This window comes from Gossypium hirsutum, chromosome A11 (genome assembly GCF_007990345.1).
Source record: "Gossypium hirsutum isolate 1008001.06 chromosome A11, Gossypium_hirsutum_v2.1, whole genome shotgun sequence".
In the NCBI taxonomy this organism is placed as follows: Eukaryota; Viridiplantae; Streptophyta; class Magnoliopsida; order Malvales; family Malvaceae; genus Gossypium; species Gossypium hirsutum.
In genome coordinates this window covers 5,408,457-5,431,767 of record NC_053434.1, presented here as the reverse complement: position 1 = coordinate 5,431,767, position 23,311 = coordinate 5,408,457, and the positions used below count along the sequence as shown (strand labels likewise).

General features: G+C 31.9%; 4 protein-coding genes across 10 annotated transcripts; 3 read left to right on the top strand and 1 right to left on the bottom strand.

Moving 5' to 3' along the window:
- Positions 1–3,115: 3,115 nt before the first annotated feature.
- On the top strand, positions 3,116–6,231 carry LOC107899518 (actin-7). Of its 2 annotated transcripts, XM_016825257.2 has the most exons (5): positions 3,116–3,304; positions 3,993–4,063; positions 4,536–4,929; positions 5,021–5,634; positions 5,709–6,231. In XM_016825257.2, exons 2-5 carry the CDS (start codon positions 4,004–4,006, stop codon positions 5,772–5,774), a joined length of 1,134 nt encoding a protein of 377 aa, XP_016680746.1. In that variant the 5' UTR covers positions 3,116–3,304; positions 3,993–4,003; the 3' UTR covers positions 5,775–6,231. The 2 variants fall into 2 exon arrangements, with proteins under 2 accessions (XP_016680746.1, XP_040936678.1); XM_041080744.1 differs by lacking the exon at positions 3,993–4,063.
- A 3,641-nt stretch (positions 6,232–9,872) lies between these two features.
- LOC107899495 (pentatricopeptide repeat-containing protein At5g18390, mitochondrial) lies at positions 9,873–14,163 on the top strand. 6 transcript variants are annotated; one of them, XM_041080743.1, is made up of 4 exons: positions 9,965–10,135; positions 10,960–12,453; positions 13,414–13,484; positions 14,030–14,163. In XM_041080743.1, exon 2 carries the CDS (start codon positions 11,018–11,020, stop codon positions 12,368–12,370), a length of 1,353 nt encoding a protein of 450 aa, XP_040936677.1. In that variant the 5' UTR covers positions 9,965–10,135; positions 10,960–11,017; the 3' UTR covers positions 12,371–12,453; positions 13,414–13,484; positions 14,030–14,163. The 6 variants fall into 6 exon arrangements, with proteins under 6 accessions (XP_016680730.1, XP_016680713.1, XP_016680722.1 ...); XM_041080742.1 differs by having other exon boundaries at positions 10,936–12,453; XM_041080741.1 differs by lacking the exon at positions 14,030–14,163 and adding an exon at positions 12,644–12,760 and having other exon boundaries at positions 9,966–10,135; positions 10,936–12,453.
- LOC107899524 (actin-7) lies at positions 14,028–15,799 on the top strand. The gene is made up of 3 exons (XM_041080745.1): positions 14,028–14,422; positions 14,514–15,127; positions 15,206–15,799. The coding sequence occupies exons 1-3, from the start codon at positions 14,341–14,343 to the stop codon at positions 15,269–15,271; spliced, it is 762 nt and encodes a 253-aa protein (XP_040936679.1). The 5' UTR covers positions 14,028–14,340; the 3' UTR covers positions 15,272–15,799.
- Positions 15,800–16,124: 325 nt separating this feature from the next.
- Positions 16,125–19,546, bottom strand: LOC107899531 (carbamoyl-phosphate synthase small chain, chloroplastic). The gene is made up of 10 exons (XM_016825276.2): positions 19,148–19,546; positions 18,861–18,993; positions 18,360–18,448; positions 18,214–18,274; positions 18,054–18,121; positions 17,839–17,967; positions 17,632–17,741; positions 17,193–17,540; positions 16,693–16,858; positions 16,125–16,587 (listed from the first exon to the last, which is right to left on the bottom strand). The coding sequence occupies exons 1-10, from the start codon at positions 19,287–19,289 to the stop codon at positions 16,538–16,540; spliced, it is 1,296 nt and encodes a 431-aa protein (XP_016680765.1). The 5' UTR covers positions 19,290–19,546; the 3' UTR covers positions 16,125–16,537.
- Between the last annotated feature and the right edge of the window lie 3,765 nt (positions 19,547–23,311).

The following is a 23,311-nucleotide window of genomic DNA, read 5'->3' as shown; positions in this document are numbered from 1 at the left end:
GCGAAGCATGTGGAAAATCATTTGAGGACAGTAAAAAACCAGTGGCAGATTATATGCAAAATTCGAGCTGAAAGTGGTTCTGGATGGGATGATAACATGAAAATGATCACATGTGATAGAGCGACATATGATGCAGCAGTGATGGTAATATATGTATATATATATGTTAAGTATATTTCAATTATTTTTTACTTGCTATTCTAATTGTGTATAATATCCAACAGGCACACAAGAAGTATGAACCATTTTTGAATAAAAGCATTGATCATTATGATGAAATGGCTGTGGTTGTTGGCAAAGATATGGCAACAGGGAGTTTTGCCAGAACATTTGCTGACATAGATTTGGATGATGGTAATGAAGATTCAATGCCTGTAGACTGCAACAATGAAGAGGCTGAAGAGGTAAGAACAAATGTATCTTCATCTGGCACATTCAAACGTAAAAGAAAAAGTGGTCAAGAAAGTCTCGTTGATGAACAAATTAAATTTGTGGGTGAACAACTTGGCAAAATTGCTAATACTTTGGAAAAATTTACTGCCGATAATACATCACAGCTTTACGAACAAGTGATGTCGATGGAGGAAGAAGGATTTGATGAAGACTTCTTGTGTTCTGTGCTTGATTATCTAGGGAGTCATGAATCAGAGGCCAAAATTTTTTTGGTTAAAAATAAGAAGCATAAAAAAATTTGGCTTCAAAAATTTTCTCAGGGTTGAAGATATTGATACATTTATGTGGTGTAATATTATGCACTTGGACAATGTTCTTACTATGTGGTGTACCATTAATTATGTATTTGGATATATGTGGTGTAATATTATGCACTAGACAATGTTGTTACTATGTGGTGTACCATTAATTATATATTTGAATAATATTATTATTTCTAGTACTCATTGTGGTTTCGTAGCAATTTATAATTATTCAATACTTATTTTTTTAACACAATTACAAATAATTTATTTGATATTAGTTTTTTTCAATTTATAACGATTAATACTGTAGCTTAATAATTGAGTATTATTATAATTAAATCATTGCAACATATGTAAAAACAATTTATTAATATATATTAATAAATATATATTAATATATGTAAAAACAACTTTTCCGGAAAATATTTTCAGGAAATCTGCCAAACAGTAAAAAATATTTTACACAGATTTACCAAACACCAGAAAATATTTTCCAGTAAATCATTTTACAGAAAAGTAAAACATTTTCCAGAAATCATTTTACGGAAAACATTTTACTGCCAAACAAACAGACCCCAAAAGAAATATTTGTGCTATTAAGCAGACGAAAGAAACCCTAGCCCGTGCTATTAAGCAGACTCGAAAATTACAATAATCTTAAACTAAAACAAAAACTCTTATACAATAAAAATTTTTGTATAATGGTTTAGTATGTAAATTTTAATTATATTTTTTAATTTTAGGGATTCGACTCAATATAAGTCATTATATAATAAATTTTTAAAACTGGATAACCAAAAATTTAATTTAAACTACTGTAATTTATCAGTTTAAAAGACTTTCACAAAAATAATTAAAGAAAAAAATTAATCCTTAGGAATTCGGAAAATATTAAAGCGACCTAAATTATAGCAATTAAGTAACGTCGACCTAATTATTAAAATTATCTATAAATAAAAATATAGTGGGATAATTTCATATTTGGTGCATGTAGTTTGATAAAAATGTTTAATATGGTAAATATATTTTGAAAATGTCTAATTTGATACCTAAACTATCAATATGTATTTTATTATGATACTTGTACTTTTATAAAATGCTCAATGTGGTACCTATATTTTAGAATGTCCAATGTGATACCTGAATTATTAATATGTGTTCTATTATAGTACATGATGTTAACATTATTTTTGAATTGCTAAATCAATCAATTAAAATTTGACACATAGAGTTTTCTTTTTTCAAATCATCAAGTCTGTGAATACTATAACATTATTGTGAAAATTTAAATAAAACAAAAAAATAAACATTACTTGACAGCTCAATGTAGCTATTAACTTTTGAAAGGTAAGTTGTTTCGAGATTCATTTACTTCTAATTTAGTTCCGATTTTTTATCTTTGCCTTGAATAATTGGGTTTAAACATTACTTCGGCGATATTAAATCATTTCAAAAATGGCAGCAACATGCCCTTTTTTCTCTTTGTTTTTTTCTTATTTCAGACCTTGTTCGATACTAGTTATACATTTTAAGTTCTACCACACAAAAGTCTCATTGAGAATTACTTGGTTACTTTTGTCTCTCGTATTTTTGCATTTAAGCTTCAACCAATTTACTTAATGAGGCTTGATGCAGGCCTTTCAAGAACAATTGTGTCAAGTCGTTGTTGCTTAGCAAATCAGAATAGGAGCTTAGAGTAACATCTAACAGACGAACCGCTCCAGCATTAACTGTTTGGTGAAAATGTTAATGGTAGTGCAATGTCGAAGTATTTTCATGGAAGGTGTTAAGAATTAATGTTATTGGGATTATTAATTTCTAGTATTAATTGTGGTTTGGAAGCTAATTTATAATTATTCAATCTTTTTTTTTATTTTTTTATAACACAATTACAAATAATTTATTTGACTTTGGTTGTTTTCAATTTATGATGGTTAATATTCTAGTTTAATAATTGAACATTATTATATATTTAAAATGATTTATTTATTTATAAATAAATTATTACAATATATGTAAAAATAATTTAAAATATAAATTTATTAATATATATAATAAACTCAATCAAATAATGAAAAAATAATAAATTTTTAAATATATAAATTTCTTAAAACAACTTTTCAGGAAAATATTTTCAAAAAATCTGCTAAACAATAGAAAATATTTTACACAAATTCATTCAAACACAATAAAAGTAAATAATTTCCAGAAAAGTAAATCATTTTCCAGAAATCATTTTCTGGAAAATATTTTACTGGCAAATAAACGGAGCCTAATTGAACATTTTAAGAAAATACATGTACAAAATTGTTATTATCTCAAATATATTTATTAAAACAAAATTTCTTTTAAAATAAATAATTTTTTTATTTTTAAAACATTAAAAAAATATCCTATCCAAAAAAAAAAAGCGGAAAAGAAATTGTAGATAGATAAATACCGGTTTTCTTTCTTCTCTTACACACTGCATTTACGTCTCCAGCAGCTGCACCACAACTACAGAGAAGAGAGTAAAGGGGAAAAAAAGCGTCGTCGTTTTTGCTTCTTCTTCTACTTCGCTCTCTCTCCTTCTCCGAAGTTCCTCTTTCGTTCTTTCATTTATTCAGGTAAATCTTCTATTTTGCTTTTATTTTTCTTCAAAATCTGCAGATCTGTGTATTTGATGCTTGAGTTTGATGTTTTGGTTATGATGCAACTGAGATCTACAGTTCTAGAAGCTTCTAAAGCGTTTCGGAGTGTTAGATTTAACTCGATCTGCTCCTATTGTAGCTGGATCTTTACTTAGCTCGATCCACTTCATTACATTTGCTATTTCTTTATAGATCTAACGAGAATTGATTGTTTCTCTTTGTTTTGAACTTGATCTTCGACCAACTTGTATTGATTAATGCTTTCATTGTGTAGATTCGATACTTTTCAAAGTTTTTGTTTTAAGAGCTTTAACAGCTCTAATCTCGATCTTTATTTCTAATTGGTTCAATTTGTTGTTCATCGAATTATACGGTAGCTTGATTAGATTCTCACAAATAAATGTTGCCTACGATTTTAACTACTATAGTTGTTTGCGCTGTTTCATAGACAGCTAGGACATTGGGCTGTTCTATTTTCTGTATTTGAAGAAATTAATGTTGACCAAGTGTTTCTGCTCTTTACTTCTTCTTTTTCCATTTAGAGAAACTAGAAATTGATTTGTCAAATGTCTTTAATTTAACTTGTCTAGATTAGTTGAAGGGCACATAATACGCGTTGACAAGTGTTTTTTGCTGCACTCACTACCTCGATTCTTGTTTCCAGTATTGTAAAAGATGGCCGACGGTGAGGATATTCAACCCCTCGTCTGTGATAATGGAACTGGAATGGTGAAGGTTAGTTAATGTTTAGACTAAAGCAAACCTAACTCCTGGCCTTTAGGCTTAGACGAAAAAAAAATTCGTTTTAAGTGGGCCTAGCGCAGGCTTCTACATTCAAAGCTTGAAACCAGCTCAGCTCATTTCTATTAAATAATCTATATATATATATGATAGTTAAATATATAATATTATAATTTAACTACAATTCTCAAACATGGAGTATAAAACCGGTATGAAGAATACCAAAAAATACTAAATATTAAATGAAAACTATATTTTAAAAAATAGTAGTATTGGTGGATTTGAGTAAAATTTAAGATCATATTTTGGACTATGCCAAGCTTGTGCACATAGGAATTATGATGATATCATACACAAACCTGGCCCTTTCTATGAACACCTCTAACCCTGAGTTATAAATCTCGGTTATTGCTTATTTCTTTCTGAAAAGTATATTATGGTTAAGCTAATTTTGTCTGTAATGCAGGCTGGTTTTGCTGGTGATGATGCTCCAAGGGCAGTTTTTCCCAGTATTGTTGGTCGTCCCCGGCACACTGGTGTTATGGTTGGGATGGGTCAGAAGGATGCCTATGTAGGAGATGAAGCACAATCTAAAAGAGGTATCCTTACTTTGAAATATCCTATTGAGCATGGTATTGTGAGCAACTGGGATGATATGGAAAAGATCTGGCATCATACATTCTACAATGAACTCCGTGTTGCTCCTGAGGAGCACCCTGTGCTTCTCACGGAGGCACCTCTCAACCCCAAGGCCAATAGAGAAAAGATGACTCAGATCATGTTTGAGACCTTCAATGTACCTGCTATGTATGTTGCCATCCAGGCTGTCCTCTCTTTGTATGCCAGTGGTCGTACAACAGGTTTGTTAGACTCGAAGCTTCTACGAGCTTTTCTCATTTTAATGGTATTTTGGAATCATGTTGACACTGGATTCTCTCTCTATTGGGATAGGTATTGTGCTGGATTCCGGTGATGGTGTTTCTCACACCGTGCCAATCTATGAAGGATATGCCCTTCCACATGCCATCCTCCGTCTTGACCTTGCAGGTCGTGATCTAACCGATGCCTTGATGAAGATTCTTACCGAGAGAGGTTACATGTTCACCACCACTGCTGAACGGGAAATTGTCCGTGACATGAAGGAGAAGCTTGCTTATGTTGCCCTGGACTATGAGCAGGAACTGGAGACTGCGAAGAGCAGCTCATCTGTTGAGAAGAACTATGAGTTGCCTGACGGACAAGTCATTACTATTGGAGCTGAGAGATTCCGTTGCCCGGAAGTCCTCTTCCAGCCATCTTTCATCGGGATGGAAGCTGCTGGAATCCATGAAACTACCTACAACTCTATCATGAAGTGTGATGTGGATATCAGGAAGGATCTCTACGGTAACATTGTGCTCAGTGGGGGTTCAACCATGTTCCCTGGTATTGCAGACCGCATGAGCAAGGAGATCACTGCACTTGCTCCAAGCAGCATGAAGATTAAGGTCGTTGCACCACCAGAGAGAAAGTACAGTGTCTGGATTGGAGGATCTATCTTGGCATCACTCAGCACCTTCCAGCAGGTAAATATTTTTGTATTTTTGGCTTTACTTCTTTCGTGTGATGGTTGTCTGACACTGACGTTCTTGCTTTACAGATGTGGATTTCCAAGGGTGAGTATGATGAATCCGGTCCATCCATTGTCCACAGGAAGTGCTTCTAAGTTTTGTAATTGCTTTTGATGGTGATCTACATTTTGCATTTAGTTGGCTTTTTTTGTGTGCGGTGTCAAGTGAACTCCAAAGTCTGGTTTATGTGGGGGAGTTGGGGATCATTGTAGGATGGTGTACTTGATATTGACGTATTATTATTTTAGCTTTTCACCGTATCACCACCATTAAGATGATGGGTCCTATGGAGATGGCGGTGGGCGGACAATTGGTGCTTAATTCCTTCCTTACAATCCATCTTTGAACCATGTTGCTGCTTAAAAGGATGTTTGGAGCTGGAGAGTGGATTGTGGTGCTTTTTTATTTTATTTTATTTTATTATTTAATATTCAAGGGTTTTGAGAACATTAATGTTAATAGCTATTATTGTACGAGATTTTTTTTTGAAAAATTAGTGTCAGTTTGCGGTCAAACTTCTATGGAACTTATATTTAATACCTGGTTTTGGAATATTGTGTATCCTTTTATGCTTTGAGTTCATCGGGTATAAACCTGTTTAATTGTGTGGAATGGATAGCTCCCTTGATAATTCCACCATTTTTGTGTGGAAAGGATAGCTCTGAATCAAATCTCATTTTCAAATTCAGTGCTATAGTCACTATCTTCATCAAATTTTCATCAGATTCACCGCGGACGGAACCTCAAATACGAGTCCGCATTAAATATACTGACACTATTAAATTTAGTCCCAATTTAATATTAATTCTAAAAAAAAGTTAATTTAGTCCTATTTTTGAAAAGTTATATAAAATATATCCATTTATCAAAATGCAATTAACTCTGAAGTATTACAAAAGTAATTATTTCAATCTTGTTTAAGGCAAATTGTAACTGCAAAAATGTTAAAACATGTCAAGATCTAAAAAGAAAGTATATTGTCAATTAGAAACATAGAAAAAAAAATTCATATAATTTTCAATGAAGATAGAATCCTACTAATTTCATTATAATGAAAAGAAAAACCAGATGCAATAAACTAATAACTTCAATCTTATTAATGCAATTTCTGACTACAAAAATGTTGAAATTTATCCAAGCTCCAAAGAGAAAGCACATTCATAACTAGAATCTAACATGAAAAATAACAAAATATCATAAAATTTTCAATGAAAACAAAATCTTAATAATCTCATTACAAACGAAAAGAAACAAGACGTAATAAACTATTTACTTCAAGATACAATCAATTGCCATTTAAGCCGGATTGTTGTGTTTACTAGGCAGCTTGGCATAGCGGTGGTTCTCCACTTGGAGTTGTGGGTGGTTCTTGCTGGTTTGGATAAAGTTTATCGACAGTTGATAGTCGAGAGCAACAACAATGAGGTGCTGCAACTGATGGCTGGCATGATTGCTCACTGGTTCGGAGGATTATGGTGCTGCTACAACGGCGCTGGGAGGTCGAACTTGAAAAGGTGCCGAGGGTCTATAACACGATTGGTGATTATATGGCTAAATGGCTATCGGAGTCTGCTGTGTAATGATGTGCGCATGCTGGTTGAGAATAGAAACTATTAATTAAAAGAAAAAAAAAACAATTCATCAGATTATTCATGAATTACAATGTCATTTGTCTTATGAATTCTTGTTATTGTAATAATTTAATATCAGCTTTGATGATTATATTATTTTAATAACATGATATTGTTAAATTTTGGTCCTACCTGGGCTTTTTTTTTTTTGGTTTTTCAGTTAAATATTTCTTCTTTAGATATGGCCAGGGTTTTGGATCTTTTTGAAATGCATTTAAATGAGAAATAAAGTGAGAACACTACGAAACTGAACGAAAAAATTTAATAATATCTTAATTGCTGTGGTAATCCAGGTTTGCACAATTTTACACCATTAATTAATAATAAAACCACACAATGTAAAATAAAAAAACAGTGAAAGACTTGAAAATAAATAATATTAACTTATTAAACACAATTAAGTATTAATGATATTTGTTATTTTTCTTTCAAGTTTTAGGTTTAGGTTTTTTGGTTTCAGATTTTGGTTTTGAGGTTTTGGATTTCAAATTTCGTATTTGATTTTTTTTTGTATTTTTATGTTTAATGATGATAATTAATATTTATTTTTTAAAAAGATAAATTTATTTATATTTATTTTTAAACCCTTCAATATTTTTTGTTTTACATAAGTGATAATGTGTCTTCTTATTATTAATTGATGATACATGAAACCTATGTACTGATAATAATGCATCAAATATTCTGCCTTAAATAATTAAATTTTAAAATATTAAGATTTTAAAAAACTTTTTAATATTAATATTTAATACATTTTTAATATATTTAAATTTCATTATTTATTTCCATACACTTTTACTTCAAATATTCTAACATTTTGTATTAGTTTTAAAATAATTGTAAAAAATAGATGAAATTCATTTCTTTTAAGGCTTAAAGAGTGCAAAAAACTCCAAACTTTAAAAGAAATTAAGTCATTGCTCTTTTTTTTTCCTCTTTTTTTTGCGTATCTAAACTGTCAAAATGCATAAAAAAGATCATTTGACTCAATTGGGTACCTAAACTACCAAAATGTATTAAAAAAGCCATTTGATCGTTAAAAAGGCATTTTGGATGCATTTTGACAGTTTAGGTACCAAATTGAGTGATAAATTTTTTTTAATTGTTTTTATTTTTAAAGTGCGAGAGCTTTTTACACCCTTAAACCTTCTTTTAAAAATAGTACTAATTAATAAGATTAATTTGTGACATATGTAAAATACAAAGGATTAATAATGTAAATTAAAAATGCAAGTAAACCCCGACTGACTTATGATGAAAATATACCATGAACAAATGGTATAAATGTTATATTTATTTATTTCCTCGTTTCTTGAAAAAATATTTGCTTCTGGTCGACCCAAACACACTATCACAATAACCAAGTTAATTGAATTATACATATATAATACATGCAAAAACATTAATGATTAGAGGTTAGAAAAATATTAACTCAATTCAATAACATTAATAAATTATATTTAAAATCAAGATTAAATTGAATAAAAGAAAAACTGTCAACTAATGTTGAAATTAATTTAAGAATATTATCATTTCTTTCTTTTATATATATATGCGCCTTGACCAAGACCATCTACCAAGTAGAAGAAAGCAATAAATGTTTTAATTTTTCTTTGACGTTGTGTACCAACATTACCGTCTACTTCAATTTCTAACGGTTTGAAAAACCCTAACCCGTGCTATTAAGCAGACTCGGAAATTACTATAATCTTAAACTAAAACAAAAAATCTTATACAATAATAATTTTTATATAATGGTTTAGTATGTAAATTTTAATTTTATCTTTTAATTTTAGGGATTCGACTTAATATAAGTCATTATATAATAAATTTTTAAAATTAGATAACCAAAAATTTAATTTAAATTACTGTAATTTATCAATTTAAAAGACTTTTAAAAAAATAATTAAAGAAAAAATTAATCCGTAGGATTAATTCAGAAAATATTAAAGCGACCTAAATTATAGCAATTAAATAACGTCGACCTAATTATTAAAATTATTTATAAATAAAAATATAGTGGGATAATTTCATATTTGGTGCATGTAGTTTCATAAAAATGTTTAATATGGTAAATATACTTTGAAAATGTCTAATTTGATACCTAAACTATCAATATGTATTTTATTATGATACTTGTACTTTTATAAAATGTTCAATGTGGTACTTATATTTTAGAATGTCCAATGTGATACCTGAATTATTAATATGTGTTCTATTATAGTACATGATATTAACATTATTTTTGAATTGCTAAATCAATCAATTAAAATTTGACACATAGAGTTTTCTTTTTTCAAATCATCAAGTCCATGTGAATACTATAACATTATTGTGAAAAATTAAATAAAACAAAAAAATAAATAATTAAACATCTGGTTAACCATTTAACATTTTATGAAAGTATAAGAACCATAATAAAATATATATTGATAGTTCAAGTATTTCATTGGACATTTTTAAAGTGAAGGTACCACATTGAATATTTTATGAAAATATAGGTACCCAATATGATATATCTCAAATATATTTATTAAATAAAGTTTCTTTTAAAATAAATAAAAAAACATTTTATTTTTAAAACGTTAAAAATAATATCACTCGTGGTTATGCAAAAAGAAAAAAGGGCAGATGCATAAATACCTGTTATCTTTTTCTTCTTACACATTGTATTTACGCCTCCAGCAGCTGCACAACAACTACGAGAAGAGAGAAAAACTGAAAAAGGGGAAAAAAGCGTCGTCGTTTTTGCTTCTTCTTCTGCTTTTTCTTCTTCCCTCTCTCTCTTTCTCTGAAGCTCCTCCTTCGTTCTTTTGTTTACTCAGGTAAACCTTTTACTTTGCTTTTATTTTTCTTCAAAATCTGCCGATCTGTGTAATTGAGTTATTCAAAGCCTCTACCTTTAAGCTTCTGTTCGACTTTCTTTAAGATTGTCAATCTCTTCTTTGATATAAGAAGTTATATACATGGGTTAAAAGTGATGAATTTATTAATGGTTATTTAGCTTTAATGGATAAAACCAACTTCTTTTCTTAGAAAATGTCATTTTCAATTATTGAGCTTTGCTTTCTCAAACTGGGTTATGTTTAATAGTTGTATCCGAATGTTAAACTATGCAGGCAATTTTATGGAGCTATTTGTTTTATGTTATTTGGTTTTTTTTCTTCTTTAATTGTTCTGTTTCTATGGGTTACCTACGATGCCTTGTTGTTGAAAGCTTGAAAACATGCTCAATTTGAATGAACATGAGAGTGGAATAAGAAATTTACAAATTCAGTTCATCGTTCAATTTTGGATATCAAACAAGTTGCTAATGTGAAATGATTTTAAGAAATGCCATTTTCTGATGCTCAGTATACCATTTTTATGCATTTCTCTTTGGTGTTAGCGAAATGTAGCTCAAATTCTTTTTGCCCTAGAGGGCTAGGTCTAAAGAAGCAACAACTGCAAAACTTAGGACTCATAGAAGTGAACTTAATATGTTTATATGTTAATGTATGATAAGAGTGAGTTTCTTTACAATTGATTTTTGTCATCTTGTCTTGTTTCCTTTTCAATGTGGTACATGTGATTGGTATTTTCTGTTTATTCCTTGTTATAGTTCGAAAGTTCTTTGAACTTGCAGCATAATATTCCTCTGTTGGTTCAGTCAAGTAATGAGTATCAAGGTGGAAATGGAGGTTTCTGGACTGTAATTTCTACTGCAAATGCTTCGGTCTGCACAGCTGCTCCACAAATATGGAAATAGATCCCAGAACATTCTCTGTTCCTTTAGGACCCTAACCTCAGTAAATTCTCTCCAAGGTACTTTTGTTTCAAAAGATGACTATTTTGCAGCTATCCACCACATTTCCAACATTGTTCGTCGTGAAGTTCATCCAGAGCGCACTCTCAACCACATGAACCTTTCTGTGAACTCTGAACTTGTATTCCGCGTACTTCGTTCCTGCTCAAACTCCCCTACAGAATCTCTTCGCTTCTTCTCATGGGCCCGTTCCCACTACATCCCCACCTCCGTCGAATTTGAGGAGCTAGTCAAGATCCTCATTCTCCATAGGAAGTATGAATCCATGTGGAAAACCATTCAACAAATGCAAAAGCAGCAGCTTAGCCTTTCTTGTGATACCCTTTCTTTTATCATTGAAGAGTACGGGAAGAACGGCCTCATAGACCAGGCTGTGGAAGTTTTCAACAAAAGCACTAATTTAGGTTGCAAACAGACCGTTAGCGTTTACAATTCATTGCTCGTTGCACTTTGTGAGGTGAAGATGTTCCATGGAGCATATGCATTAATCCGGAGGATGATTAGGAAAGGTGAGGTACCAGACAAGAGGACATACACAGTTCTGGTGAATGGATGGTGTTCCTCTGGGAAGATGAAGGAAGCGCAAGACTTCTTGGAGGACATGAGTAAGAAGGGGTTTAATCCTCCGGTTAGAGGTCGAGATTTGTTGATAGAAGGTTTGTTGAATGCAGGTTATCTTGAATCAGCCAAGAAAATGGTAAGAAGAATGACCAAGGAAGGGTTTGTGCCTGACATTGCTACATTTAATTCTTTGGTGGAAACAATCTGTAAAACTGAGGAGATTGATTTCTGCATCGATATGTATCATAGTGTTTGTAAATTGGGGCTTTGTCCGGATATTATTACTTACAAAATATTGATACCTGCAGCTTCAAAAGTCGGTAGGATTGACGAGGCATTTAGACTTTTAAATAATTCAATTGAACAAGGTTATAAGCCATTCCCTAGTTTGTATGCACCTATAATCAAAGGCTTGTGTAGGAAAGGGCAGTTTGATGATGCATTTAGCTTTTTCGGTGAGATGAAAATCAAGGGTCATGCTCCAAACAGACCGGTCTATACAATGTTGATAACAATGTGTGGACGTGGAGGCAGATTTGTAGAGGCAGCAAATTATTTGGTGGAGATGACTGAGCTGGGATTAGCACCAATTTCAAGGTGCTTTGATATGGTTACCGATGGTTTAAAGAATTGTGGGAAGCATGATCTGGCTAAGAGGATAGAGCAGTTGGAGGTTTCCCTTCGACGTGTTTGATGCTGCAATTGAGAATTGAAGATTATAGCAAACCCCATTGTCACAATACTTGACAGCTCAATGTAGCTATTAACTTCTGAAAGGTCAGTTGTTTCGGGATTCGTTTACTTCTAATTTAGTTCCGATTCATTCTTATTCTGACCTTGTTCGATACTAATTATACATTTTAAGTTCTACCACACAAAAGTCTCATTGAGAATTGCATGGTTACTTCTGTCTCTCGTATTTCTGCATTTAAGCTTTGACCAGTTTACTTAATGAGTCTTGATGCAGGCCTTTAAAGAACAATTGTGTCAAGTCGTTCTTGCCGAGCAAATCCGAATAGGAGCTTAGAGTAACATCTAACAGACGGACTGCTCCAGCATTAACTGTTTGGTGAAAATGTTAATGGTAGTGCTATGTCGAAGTATTTTCATGGAAGGTGTTAAGAATTAATGTTATTGGGATTACTAATTTCTAGTATTAATTGTGGTTTGGAAGTTAATATATAATTATTCAATCCTTGTTTTTTATTTTTTTTTTATAACACAATTACAAATAATTTATTTAACTTTGGTTGTTTTCAATTTATGACGGTTAATATTTTAGTTTAATAATTGAGCATTATTATATATTAAATAAATAAATCATTGTAATATATGTAAAAATAATTTAAAATATAAATTTATTAATATATATAATAAACTCAATCAAACAATAAAAAGATAATAAATTCTTAAATATATAAATTTTTTAAAATAGCTTTTCAGTAAATCTGTCAAACAATAGAAAATATTTTTTGCAGGTTCATCCAAACACCAGAAAAGTAAATCATTTTCAGAAAAGTAAATCATTTTTCAGAAATTATTTTTCGGAAATTATTTTACTGGCAAACAAATGGAGTCTAAGTGTTTCTGTTTTTATTTTTTATTTTTCTATTTAGAGAAACTAGAAATTGATTTGTCAAATGTCTTTAATTTAGCTTGTTTAGATTAGTTGAAGGGCACAGAACCCGCGTTGTCAAGTGATTTTGCTGTACTCACTACCTAGATTCTTATTTTCAGTATTGTAAAAGATGGCCGACGGTGAGGCTATTCAACCCCTCGTCTGTGATAATGGAACTGGAATGGTGAAGGTTAGTTATTTTTTAGACCAAAGCAAACCTGACACCTAGCTTTTAGACTTGGACAAGGATAAAATCTGTTTAAGTGGGCTTAGCTCAGGCTTCTACATTCAAAGCCTGAATGCAGCTCAGCTCATTTACATTATATAATTTATAGATATAATAGATACATATATAATACTATAATTTAAACATTAATTTTCTAAATCAATGGTAAGGCATATTGCACTCAAGAGAGGAGACATAGATTTAGACCTTGGAAACGACATTGTTGGGAAAGGTATCTATAATCCATGAACAAGGACCATAAACATGGACATGAAGAATACCCAAAAAAAATATATTTTAAGAAATAGAAAATACTATTGGTAGATTTGGGTAAAATATGAGATCATATTATGGACTAAGCCGAGCTTGGGCACATAAGAATTATGATGATATCATACACAAACCTGGCCGGTCTATGAACACTTCTAGACCTGAGTCATAATCTCGGTTATTGTTTATTTCTTTATGAAAAGTAACTTATGGTTAAGCTAATTTTGTCTGTAATGTAGGCCGGTTTTGCTGGTGATGATGCTCCAAGGGCAGTTTTTCCCAGTATCGTTGGTCGTCCCCGGCACACTGGTGTTATGGTTGGGATGGGTCAGAAGGATGCCTATGTAGGAGATGAAGCACAATCTAAAGGAGGTATCCTTACTTTGAAATATCCTATTGAGCATGGTATTGTGAGCAACTGGGATGATATGGAAAAGATCTGGCATCATACATTCTACAACGAACTCCGTGTTGCTCCTGAGGAGCTCCCTGTGCTACTCACGGAAGCACCTCTCAACCCCAAGGCCAATAGAGAAAAGAGACTCAGATCATGTTTGAGACCTTCAATGTACCTGCTATGTATGTTGCCATCCAGGCCGTTCTCTCTCTGTATGCCAGTGGTCGTACAACAGGTTTGTTAGACTTGAAACTTCTATGAGCTTTTCTCATTTTAATGATATTTTCGAATCATGTTGACACTGGATTATCCCTCTATTGGAACAGGTATTGTGCTGGATTCCGGTGATGGTGTTTCTCACACCGTGCCAATCTATGAAGGATATGCCCTTCCACATGCCATCCTCCGTCTTGACCTTGCAGGTCGTGATCTAACCGATGCCTTGATGAAGATTCTTACCGAGAGAGGTTACATGTTCACCACCACTGCTGAACGGGAAATTGTCCGTCACATGAAAGAGAAGCTTGCTTATGTTGCCCTGGACTATGAGCAGGAGCTGGAGACTGCCAAGAGCAGCTCATCTGTTGAGAAGAACTATGAGTTGCCTGACGGACAAGTTATTACTATTGAAGCTGAGAGATTCCGTTGCCCGGAAGTCCTCTTCCAGCCATCTTTCATCGGGATGGAAGCTGCTGGAATCCATGAAACTACCTACAACTCTATCATGAAGTGTGATGTGGATATCAGGAAGGATCTCTACGGTAACATTGTGCTCAGTGGGGGTTCAACCATGTTCCCCGGTATTGCAGACCGCATGAGCAAGGAGATCACTGCACTTGCTCCAAGCAGCATGAAGATTAAGGTCGTTGCGCCACCAGAGAGAAAGTACAGTGTCTGGATTGGAGGATCTATCTTGGCATCACTCAGCACCTTCCAGCAGGTAAATATATATTTTTTTATATTTGGCTCTACTTCTTTTGTTTGATGGTTGTCCGACACTGACGTTCTTGCTTTACAGATGTGGATTTCCAAGGGTGAGTATGATGAATCCGGTCCATCCATTGTCCACAGGAAGTGCTTCTAAGTTTTGTAATTGCTTTTGATGGTGATCTACATTTTGCATTTAGTTGGCTCTTTTTTGGTGTGCCGTGTCAAGTGAACTCAAAAGTCTGGTTTATGTGCGGGAAGTTAGGGATCATTGTAGGATGGTGTACCTGATATTGACGTATTATTATTTTAGCCTTTCACCGTATCACCACCATTAAGCTGATGGGCCCTAAGGAGATGGCGGTGGACGGACAATTGGTGCTTAATTCCTTCCCTACAATCCATCTTTGAACCATGCTGCTTAAAAGGATGTTTGGAGCGGGAGACTGGATTGTGGTGCTTTTATTTTTTTATTTATTTAATATTCAAGGGTTTTGAGAACATTAATGTTAATAGCTATTATTGTACGAGATTTAAAAAAAAAAAAGTTAGTGTCAGCTTGCGGTCAAACTTCTGGGAAAATTATATTTAATGGCTGGTTTTGGAATCATATTGTGAATCCTTTGGTTACCTTGAATTCATCAGGTATAAACCTGTTTAATTGTGATGACCATGGTTTTGTTTCGATGTGTGAGTCAAATTTTGTGGAGCGGTCTTGATATTTCAACCGTTTTTGTGTGGCAAGGATAGCAGTGAATCGAATATCATTTTCGAATGGAGTGTTATAATACCATCTTCGTCAATTTCATCAGATTCACAGCGAAAGTAACCTCAATTTCTCGAAGTCCACTTTAATTTTACTAATAAAATTCAAAACCATTCTTTTGAATTTACTAATAAAACTCGAAATACTGTTTAAAATTTTATTTAAGAAAATGAGCTGCAACATGTAGAATTAAATATCTGACAAATAATGTCATTTAACTAAGATTTGGATGTTAATACAGTTATATTTTTAATAAACAGATTTTATTACGGATAATAAAACCCAACCGAGCCAAGTGAAATATACCTTACAACTTACTACAACAGCGGCACCCTATTTGCCATTCGACTAGACCTGACTACCTTAAAACCAGGATTTCTACTCCCACCAAATTAAAACGGAAGGAGAATGGTTTATCTTAGAAAACGAAAATGCTGCCTCACTTTTAGGACAATATAATAATGCTAAAACTAAAACAGGATCCATCAAGTAAGTTCAAACATAGACAACATTCGAATTATCTAAAACTATTTCATAAAAGAAATAGTTCCATAGCCAGGTAAAGCACATACCAAAGGAACCACAGCTGAGAAGAAAGCACATTTACTACGATACTAATACCTTAAAAATTGAAACAACCTGACGTTACAGGTTCCTTCAAGCAGCTTGTTTTGTTGACTCCATAAGCTCTATGAATTCTCTAAAAGCTGTACAAAGAAATTAACTTGACTTGAGCAAAGAGATCTTTCTTTAACGAAATAGAAAATTACAATCTTGGTTAAAAGGAGAAAGACTAGTAAAGAAATTCTTACCGCAATCTGAATCATGAGGTCCCGGGGATGCTTCAGGATGGTATTGAAGAGACATAATACTTAAAGCAGGATAAGCTAGACCAGCACAGCTTCCATCATTGAGATTAACATGAGTCACTTCCACACCCTCACGGAGTGAGGCTGGATCGACTGCATAGTTGTGGTTCTGCCAATTCATGAACTCCGATGTCAAAAACACAAACCGAAAGAGATGTTATGACTTTAAACACATACTGAACTGAATAAGTTAGTGGACATACATACAAACATTTAAATACCTAATACATTGTCAATAGATATATGAATAATATGTGCAATACTAGGCAAATATGTAAAACTTTTGATTTTATTACTTGTGTGAGCGTGCAGTTTTAGTTGGGATTGGTTCATCTCAAAGTAAAATATAAACCCACGCAGAAACACAATGCTTGGAATTGCATAAAAGGGATGCCTCCATGAACTAATTATTCAATGGAAACACTTTGGCTACTTAAACACACCTGAGTGCTAATCTCAACATGGCCATTCCGAAGATTACGAACAGGATGATTTCCACCGTGGTGGCCAAATTTCATCTTAAAGGTTTTACCACCCAAAGCCTGCCCGAGTAACTGATGACCCATGCAAATTCCAAAAACAGGAACTTTCCCTAAAATTTCCTTGACTGTCTCAACAGCGTAAGGAACCGCAGATGGATCTCCCGGACCATTGCTGAAAAGAACTCCGTCCGGCTTCAGCTTAAGGGTTTCGGCTGCTGGCCATGTGGATGGGACAACAGTGATTTTACAGCCATAAGATGCTAAGCGTCGAAGTATATTATGTTTAATCCCAAAATCATAGGCAATAACCTTCAATTCAAAAGGAAACCGAGAAGTATAAGAGCAGACACAAAACAAGGATCTAAATTCTCCAACATTAACTTTAAAAAGTACTACTAACTCTATAGGTATCTCTATCTCTTCCATCGGAGTTGAAGTCCCATTCCAATTTTGTTTCATCAACCCACTCGTACGGGGCATTACAGGTAACACCACTTATTAAATCAATATCTGTGAAATAAATATGAGAATAATATAGATACAACTGATTTTATCCATATAAAAGTGCTCATAGCTTTCAAATAAGATAGGGGTATCTCAATCTTACCTACAATGTCCCATGAACGTGACATTTCCAAAAGTTCATCATCACTTCTAGATTGTTCAGTGCTCAAAACCCCAATAAGACTTCCATCTTGCCTCAATCTACGGGTGATTGCACGTGTGTCAACATCATCTGCCATTTTATAAAGGCATCAAAAGATGAAAATAGGTCGGAGCAGATTCTTAACTAGACACCAAGTTACATGTATTATGACTTACAAATTCCCATAACATTTCTTTCCGCTAAATAATCACCAAGCGATTCCACACATCTCCAATTGGAAGTTCTGCAAAACATTTAATTAAAATTTGATAACTCAAATAAGCAAACCTTTCATGCCAAACAAGTAAAAAGGGTATATCTAAGAAATTAAATTACGTAATACTTAGACTTCTGATCACCAAACCAGCAAGAAAGCACTGCCTCGATTCTTCATCATCTGATGTGGTATGCATCAACATCAGAAAACATAAAGTTTTCAAAAATTCAGAAATGCAATGATTCGGCAAGTGAAATTTACTTACCAAAATTTACTCCGGTATTGCCAATATGTGGATTGGTCATCAAGACAAACTGACCAGCGTAACTAGGATCTGTTAGAATTTCCTGATACCTGAACAAGAATTAATTTGGCCATGCATTAAACTATGCACCTAAGTCCACATAATTTACACCATGGCAATATCCAAAATAAAGGCATAACAGATAAAAAGTTAAGCAACTACACTGTAAAGGCAATGACAGCACTAAACACCCTTTAAAAATAACAATAAAGTAAAAGAAGCAGCATGTAATTTCAACCATTATTGTCCAAACACTATATAATCTTACTGAACATTGTTTAAAGTTTATTTTTTTAACAAAACCTTAATTTATCTAATCTCACCTTATTTCGGCACTCCATTGTTCATACACAAGATTAGAACAAGTGCAAAATTCTTTAATTTAGTTAAAAGGTATGAAGAGAAATTGAAGGTATGAAGAGAAATTGAAATTCAAAATACTATATATATATATCATGTTACCCTGTTAAAGAAGTGTTGAAAACCACTTCGCCAACTTGGGTACCAGAGGCACCAAAAGATTTGGCCCTCCAAATAGAACCATCTTCAAGAACCAGCCTAGCATCCGCTACCTTCCATGGCCTCTCTGCCAACCCTAAAACCACCCGATACCCAAAGATTTTTCAACTTTTATTTATTTATTGATAAAAAAGACACAGAGAGAGAGAGAGAGAGAGAGAGAGAGAGAGAGAGAGAGAGAGAGAGAGAGAAATTTTAGAAGCAAAGAGTGAAAAAGAAAAAAAGTTTACCAGTGGCGGCACCGTCAGAGGAGAGAGGGAGGGAGCATCTTGCGGTTAGAAATCTACATTTGGGTGAAGGTTTAGGTGGGTATGGAGTAGAGAAAATAGAATGGTTGAATTTGAGTGCAAAATCCATGGCGTAGATGCCCATTTCCACTCTGCAAATGGTATTGTTTTAAGGGTTGGATTTCGGTGGTAGAGTACTAAAGCTACTTGGGGATAACAATGGATGCTCTGAAGAGTGAAGGTTCCTAAGCGGTTACTTTAGAATTGTTTTCTGTTTTTCTTTTTGGTGGCCTTTGGGAGAGAGCTAAAGCTAGGTCTTTGGTCCCTAACAAGAAACAACTCGGGACGGCGAAATTCCCCCAACTCGACCGTTCGATTCGGATACTGTGGTATTTTTTTAGGAAATTGACGGAAATTATAAAAATTGAATACTAAAATTATTATACTGATTAAAATATATAAATTAACTGATAAAAAAATAATTTCGAAAATTTTAATAACTAAATTGTACTTTTTCTTTAATTAAGTCATCAATGAAATTTTATTTATAATTTAGAAATTATGAACGTAGTTTACCTATTAAAAAAACAGGTGGATAATATATTAATAAAAATATTTTTATAGCATTATTTAAGTAAATAATTCTAAACGCAATATATAATTTTAAACACATATTATTTAAATAAATAATTTATATTTTATAATATTTAGGTAAAGAAAATGCTACTTCCCCTTCTATTTTTCTTTTATATGCAATAGGGGAACTCGTTGTCTCATCTTTTATAATATAATGTATTTCTCTTCTATCTTTTACTCCGATTTTTTGAAAACTGTACGATAGAATCTAGTCAAACTTTATACTGATGGTTAAGCTCTTGGAAACCTAAACAAGGTGGGATCAGGTGCACTCATTTGTGACCATTAAGGTAATTGGGTGAACATATCCCTTGTGCTAGTAGTGTTCAAGCTACCATCGAGGTAATTAGGTGATTAGCTTCTATAAACATATCCCTTGTGCTAGTAGTGTTTAAGCTGAATTGTGGGCAGTTCCAACTAGTAACATCATTGAATATTAACGACCTGGAGACTGAAGTTGATGCCACCACCATTATTATCGTACGGCTACGACTAATAATAACTCTATTAATCTTATTCTCCCCCCTTTGATTGGTGCAAGATGCTCTAATAATTTTTTATTATTAAACCTTTGCTCTATTTTTTTGGGAAGGGAACAAATGCCTCAATGCACAAATCTAATTAGGAAGTAATTTCTAATCTAATTCTCTTTCGAATGATGTTTACTAGTTGATAAACAAAATTGTATTATGTATCGAATTTGACTTTTTTTACATTTTATGAATCTAGTTATTTTTTCGGAAAAAAAAAACATTTTCCTTATTTCTTTCCTATCTCTCTAGTTTGAATCTTAGAGTTGGGTCACCATAGAAGCCTCATCATAGTTTTTATCGATTTCTTTTCGTAAGTTATTGATCACTTCTATTCGTAGGTTACAATCTTTGGTACTGAAAATTATTTAGGTTATTTATATATTTCTTTAGTTTAATTTGTATAACGTTTATACTTCTTTTATAAATTTTTAAAATTTTTATAGTTTTTTTTTGTATTAAGTGTAACCTTTTTTATATTTTTATATATTTTTATTATATTTTTTTATATTTGTTAATATGATAATATGTTGTGCTAGCATCTATTCCACTTGGCATGTCATTGCCATATATTATTATCTTTTATCACCACAGCTAAATTTAACAATTAATGTTAACTTAATTAATTTATGGGATCAATAAGAGTTTGATTGAGTGTAAATTAACTATCAACACTTAATTAATTTTTAAAATTTTTTTATAATTTTTTTTACCTTTTAGCTAATTTTATAAATATTATTATATATTTTATTGTAATTTGATAATTTTAAAATGGGTAAACTGTAAAAATAGTCACTTTTGTTTGTCTCAGATTACATATTAGTCACTTATATTTGAAATGTTATGTTTTAGTCACTTATGTTATTGTTTTGTTACGAAGTGGTCACTCTACCGTTAAGCTCCTTTGCCTCCCTAACGATGGTCCTACGTGACAATCTAAATGGGTTTTAAATGCCAATTTGGATGTCCTACGTGGCAGTCTAAATTAAACTTATTTAATTAAAAACCTATTTTCATCCCAGTAATTGGGCATTTAAGTTGGCAATTAAAATTCATTTAAATTGCCACGTAGGACTGTCGTTAAGGAGGTAATGGAGTTTAACGGTAAAGTGACTACTTTGTAACAAAACAATAACGTAAGTAACTAAAACATAACATTTCAAACATAAGTGACTAAAATTCAATCTGAGGTAAACAAAAGTGACTATTTTTATAATTTACCCTTTTAAAATATGTTTTAATATATATTTAGTTTAATTTTATAAAAATTAATGTATTAATAAATCAATATTTAAAATATCAAGATTAAGTTGAAGTCAAATATGTCACTTCTTGTCTTGATATGTATTTATGTAGATACCCCTCTTTTAACTTTATAACTAATTTTATATTTTATATAATTTTTATACTTTTTTATATTTTATAATAATTTTATATTATATATTTGGTTTAATTTTATAAAAAAATAACATTTAAAACTTTGGGCTAGTTCAGGAAATTGGGAAGCTATTTCAAGGTTGAAGTTGGGGTGAAATTGAAATTTCTTAATAAAATAAATTTGGGTCATGATCGGGGCAAGAAGTACAAAGTTCAAGTTGAAATTGAGACAAGTAAAAAATGATCTGTTTTTTTCTATTGTCATCCCTACTAATAAATAACAATCCTCTTTTTATTTTATTAAATTTTATTTACGATTTTCATCATTGAAATAATTTTATTATGACTAACAAGTAAATTCGGAATATAAATAGAATTATTTATATAGCAATCAAACCACGGCTCGATTTATAAAAAAATTCAAAGCCGAAGTGCATTCTTGGGTCATCCCGGCGTGACCAAAAGTCTCTAGTATCTATTAAATCTCATAGAAATTGTATCAATTGTAATGTAAGATTTGAGTGAATCAACTCGCATCACACTATGGATCCAACGATCCATCCACACGTGCTTGGTTTACCCATTGCCAATGTGCCATCTCTTTTGCATTTAGGCATGGAAATATCGTGCCAATTAAGCCAACGTTACTTTCTTTTACGGTACTTATGCTGTATGTTCGTGTTAAGATATATAACTTAAAAAGATGTTAAATTCTGCTATCAAACTCTATACTATATGAAAATTGTAAATTTAGTCATTATATTCTAATTTTATCAATTTTAATCCTGACTCAAATGGTAACAGTTATATTTATTAAGTTAAATATTCTTATTAGTCTCATACTATGCGTAAGTTGTGAATTTAGTTAATATTCTTTAATTTGATCATATTGAGTTCTTATGTTTTTTTTAATTCAATCTTGATACAAACGATAGCTATTAAACTTATAAATTAAAATAAAACGAGTTTTTTTAGTATTATGTAAAAATAAAAAGCTAACATAACATTTCGTATATGATAATATATTTACTGCATAATATTTTAGAAATAATAAAATTTAACTTAACAATGACCAAAACTTATGTTTCAAAATTAAAAAAAGTACATAGATTAAATCTATAACTTACACATGACATAAAGATTAATAACTTAATTTATCCTTTATCTGTGTTAGTAAATAGGCATAATGACTTTTTTGACTCTCTAGCTTTACAAAAAGGTTATTTGAGTCCTCTATTTAATTTTTCACCTATTTTAGTCATTAAACTTGTATTTTTTGTCAAATCATCTCAAAATAGATGAAAAAAACTAACGTTTGTTAACTTTGCCAATGTGTTATACATGAGAATTAGCATGTGGTTGACATGTCATTATTTAAAATTTTAAAAATATTTCTTATAATTTTTTGAATTTTTTAAAAATAAATTAAATGATGACATGTCATACATGTGCCACATCAACAAAGTTTAAAAATATTAAATTTTCCATCTATTTTGAGATAATTTGACAAAAAAAACATAAGTTTAATAACTAAAAAAGACAAAAAATAAAATAAAAAATAAAATATTTTTAAAAAATAAAACACTAAATAAATCACTATACCTAATAAATATCCTTTTTTTAA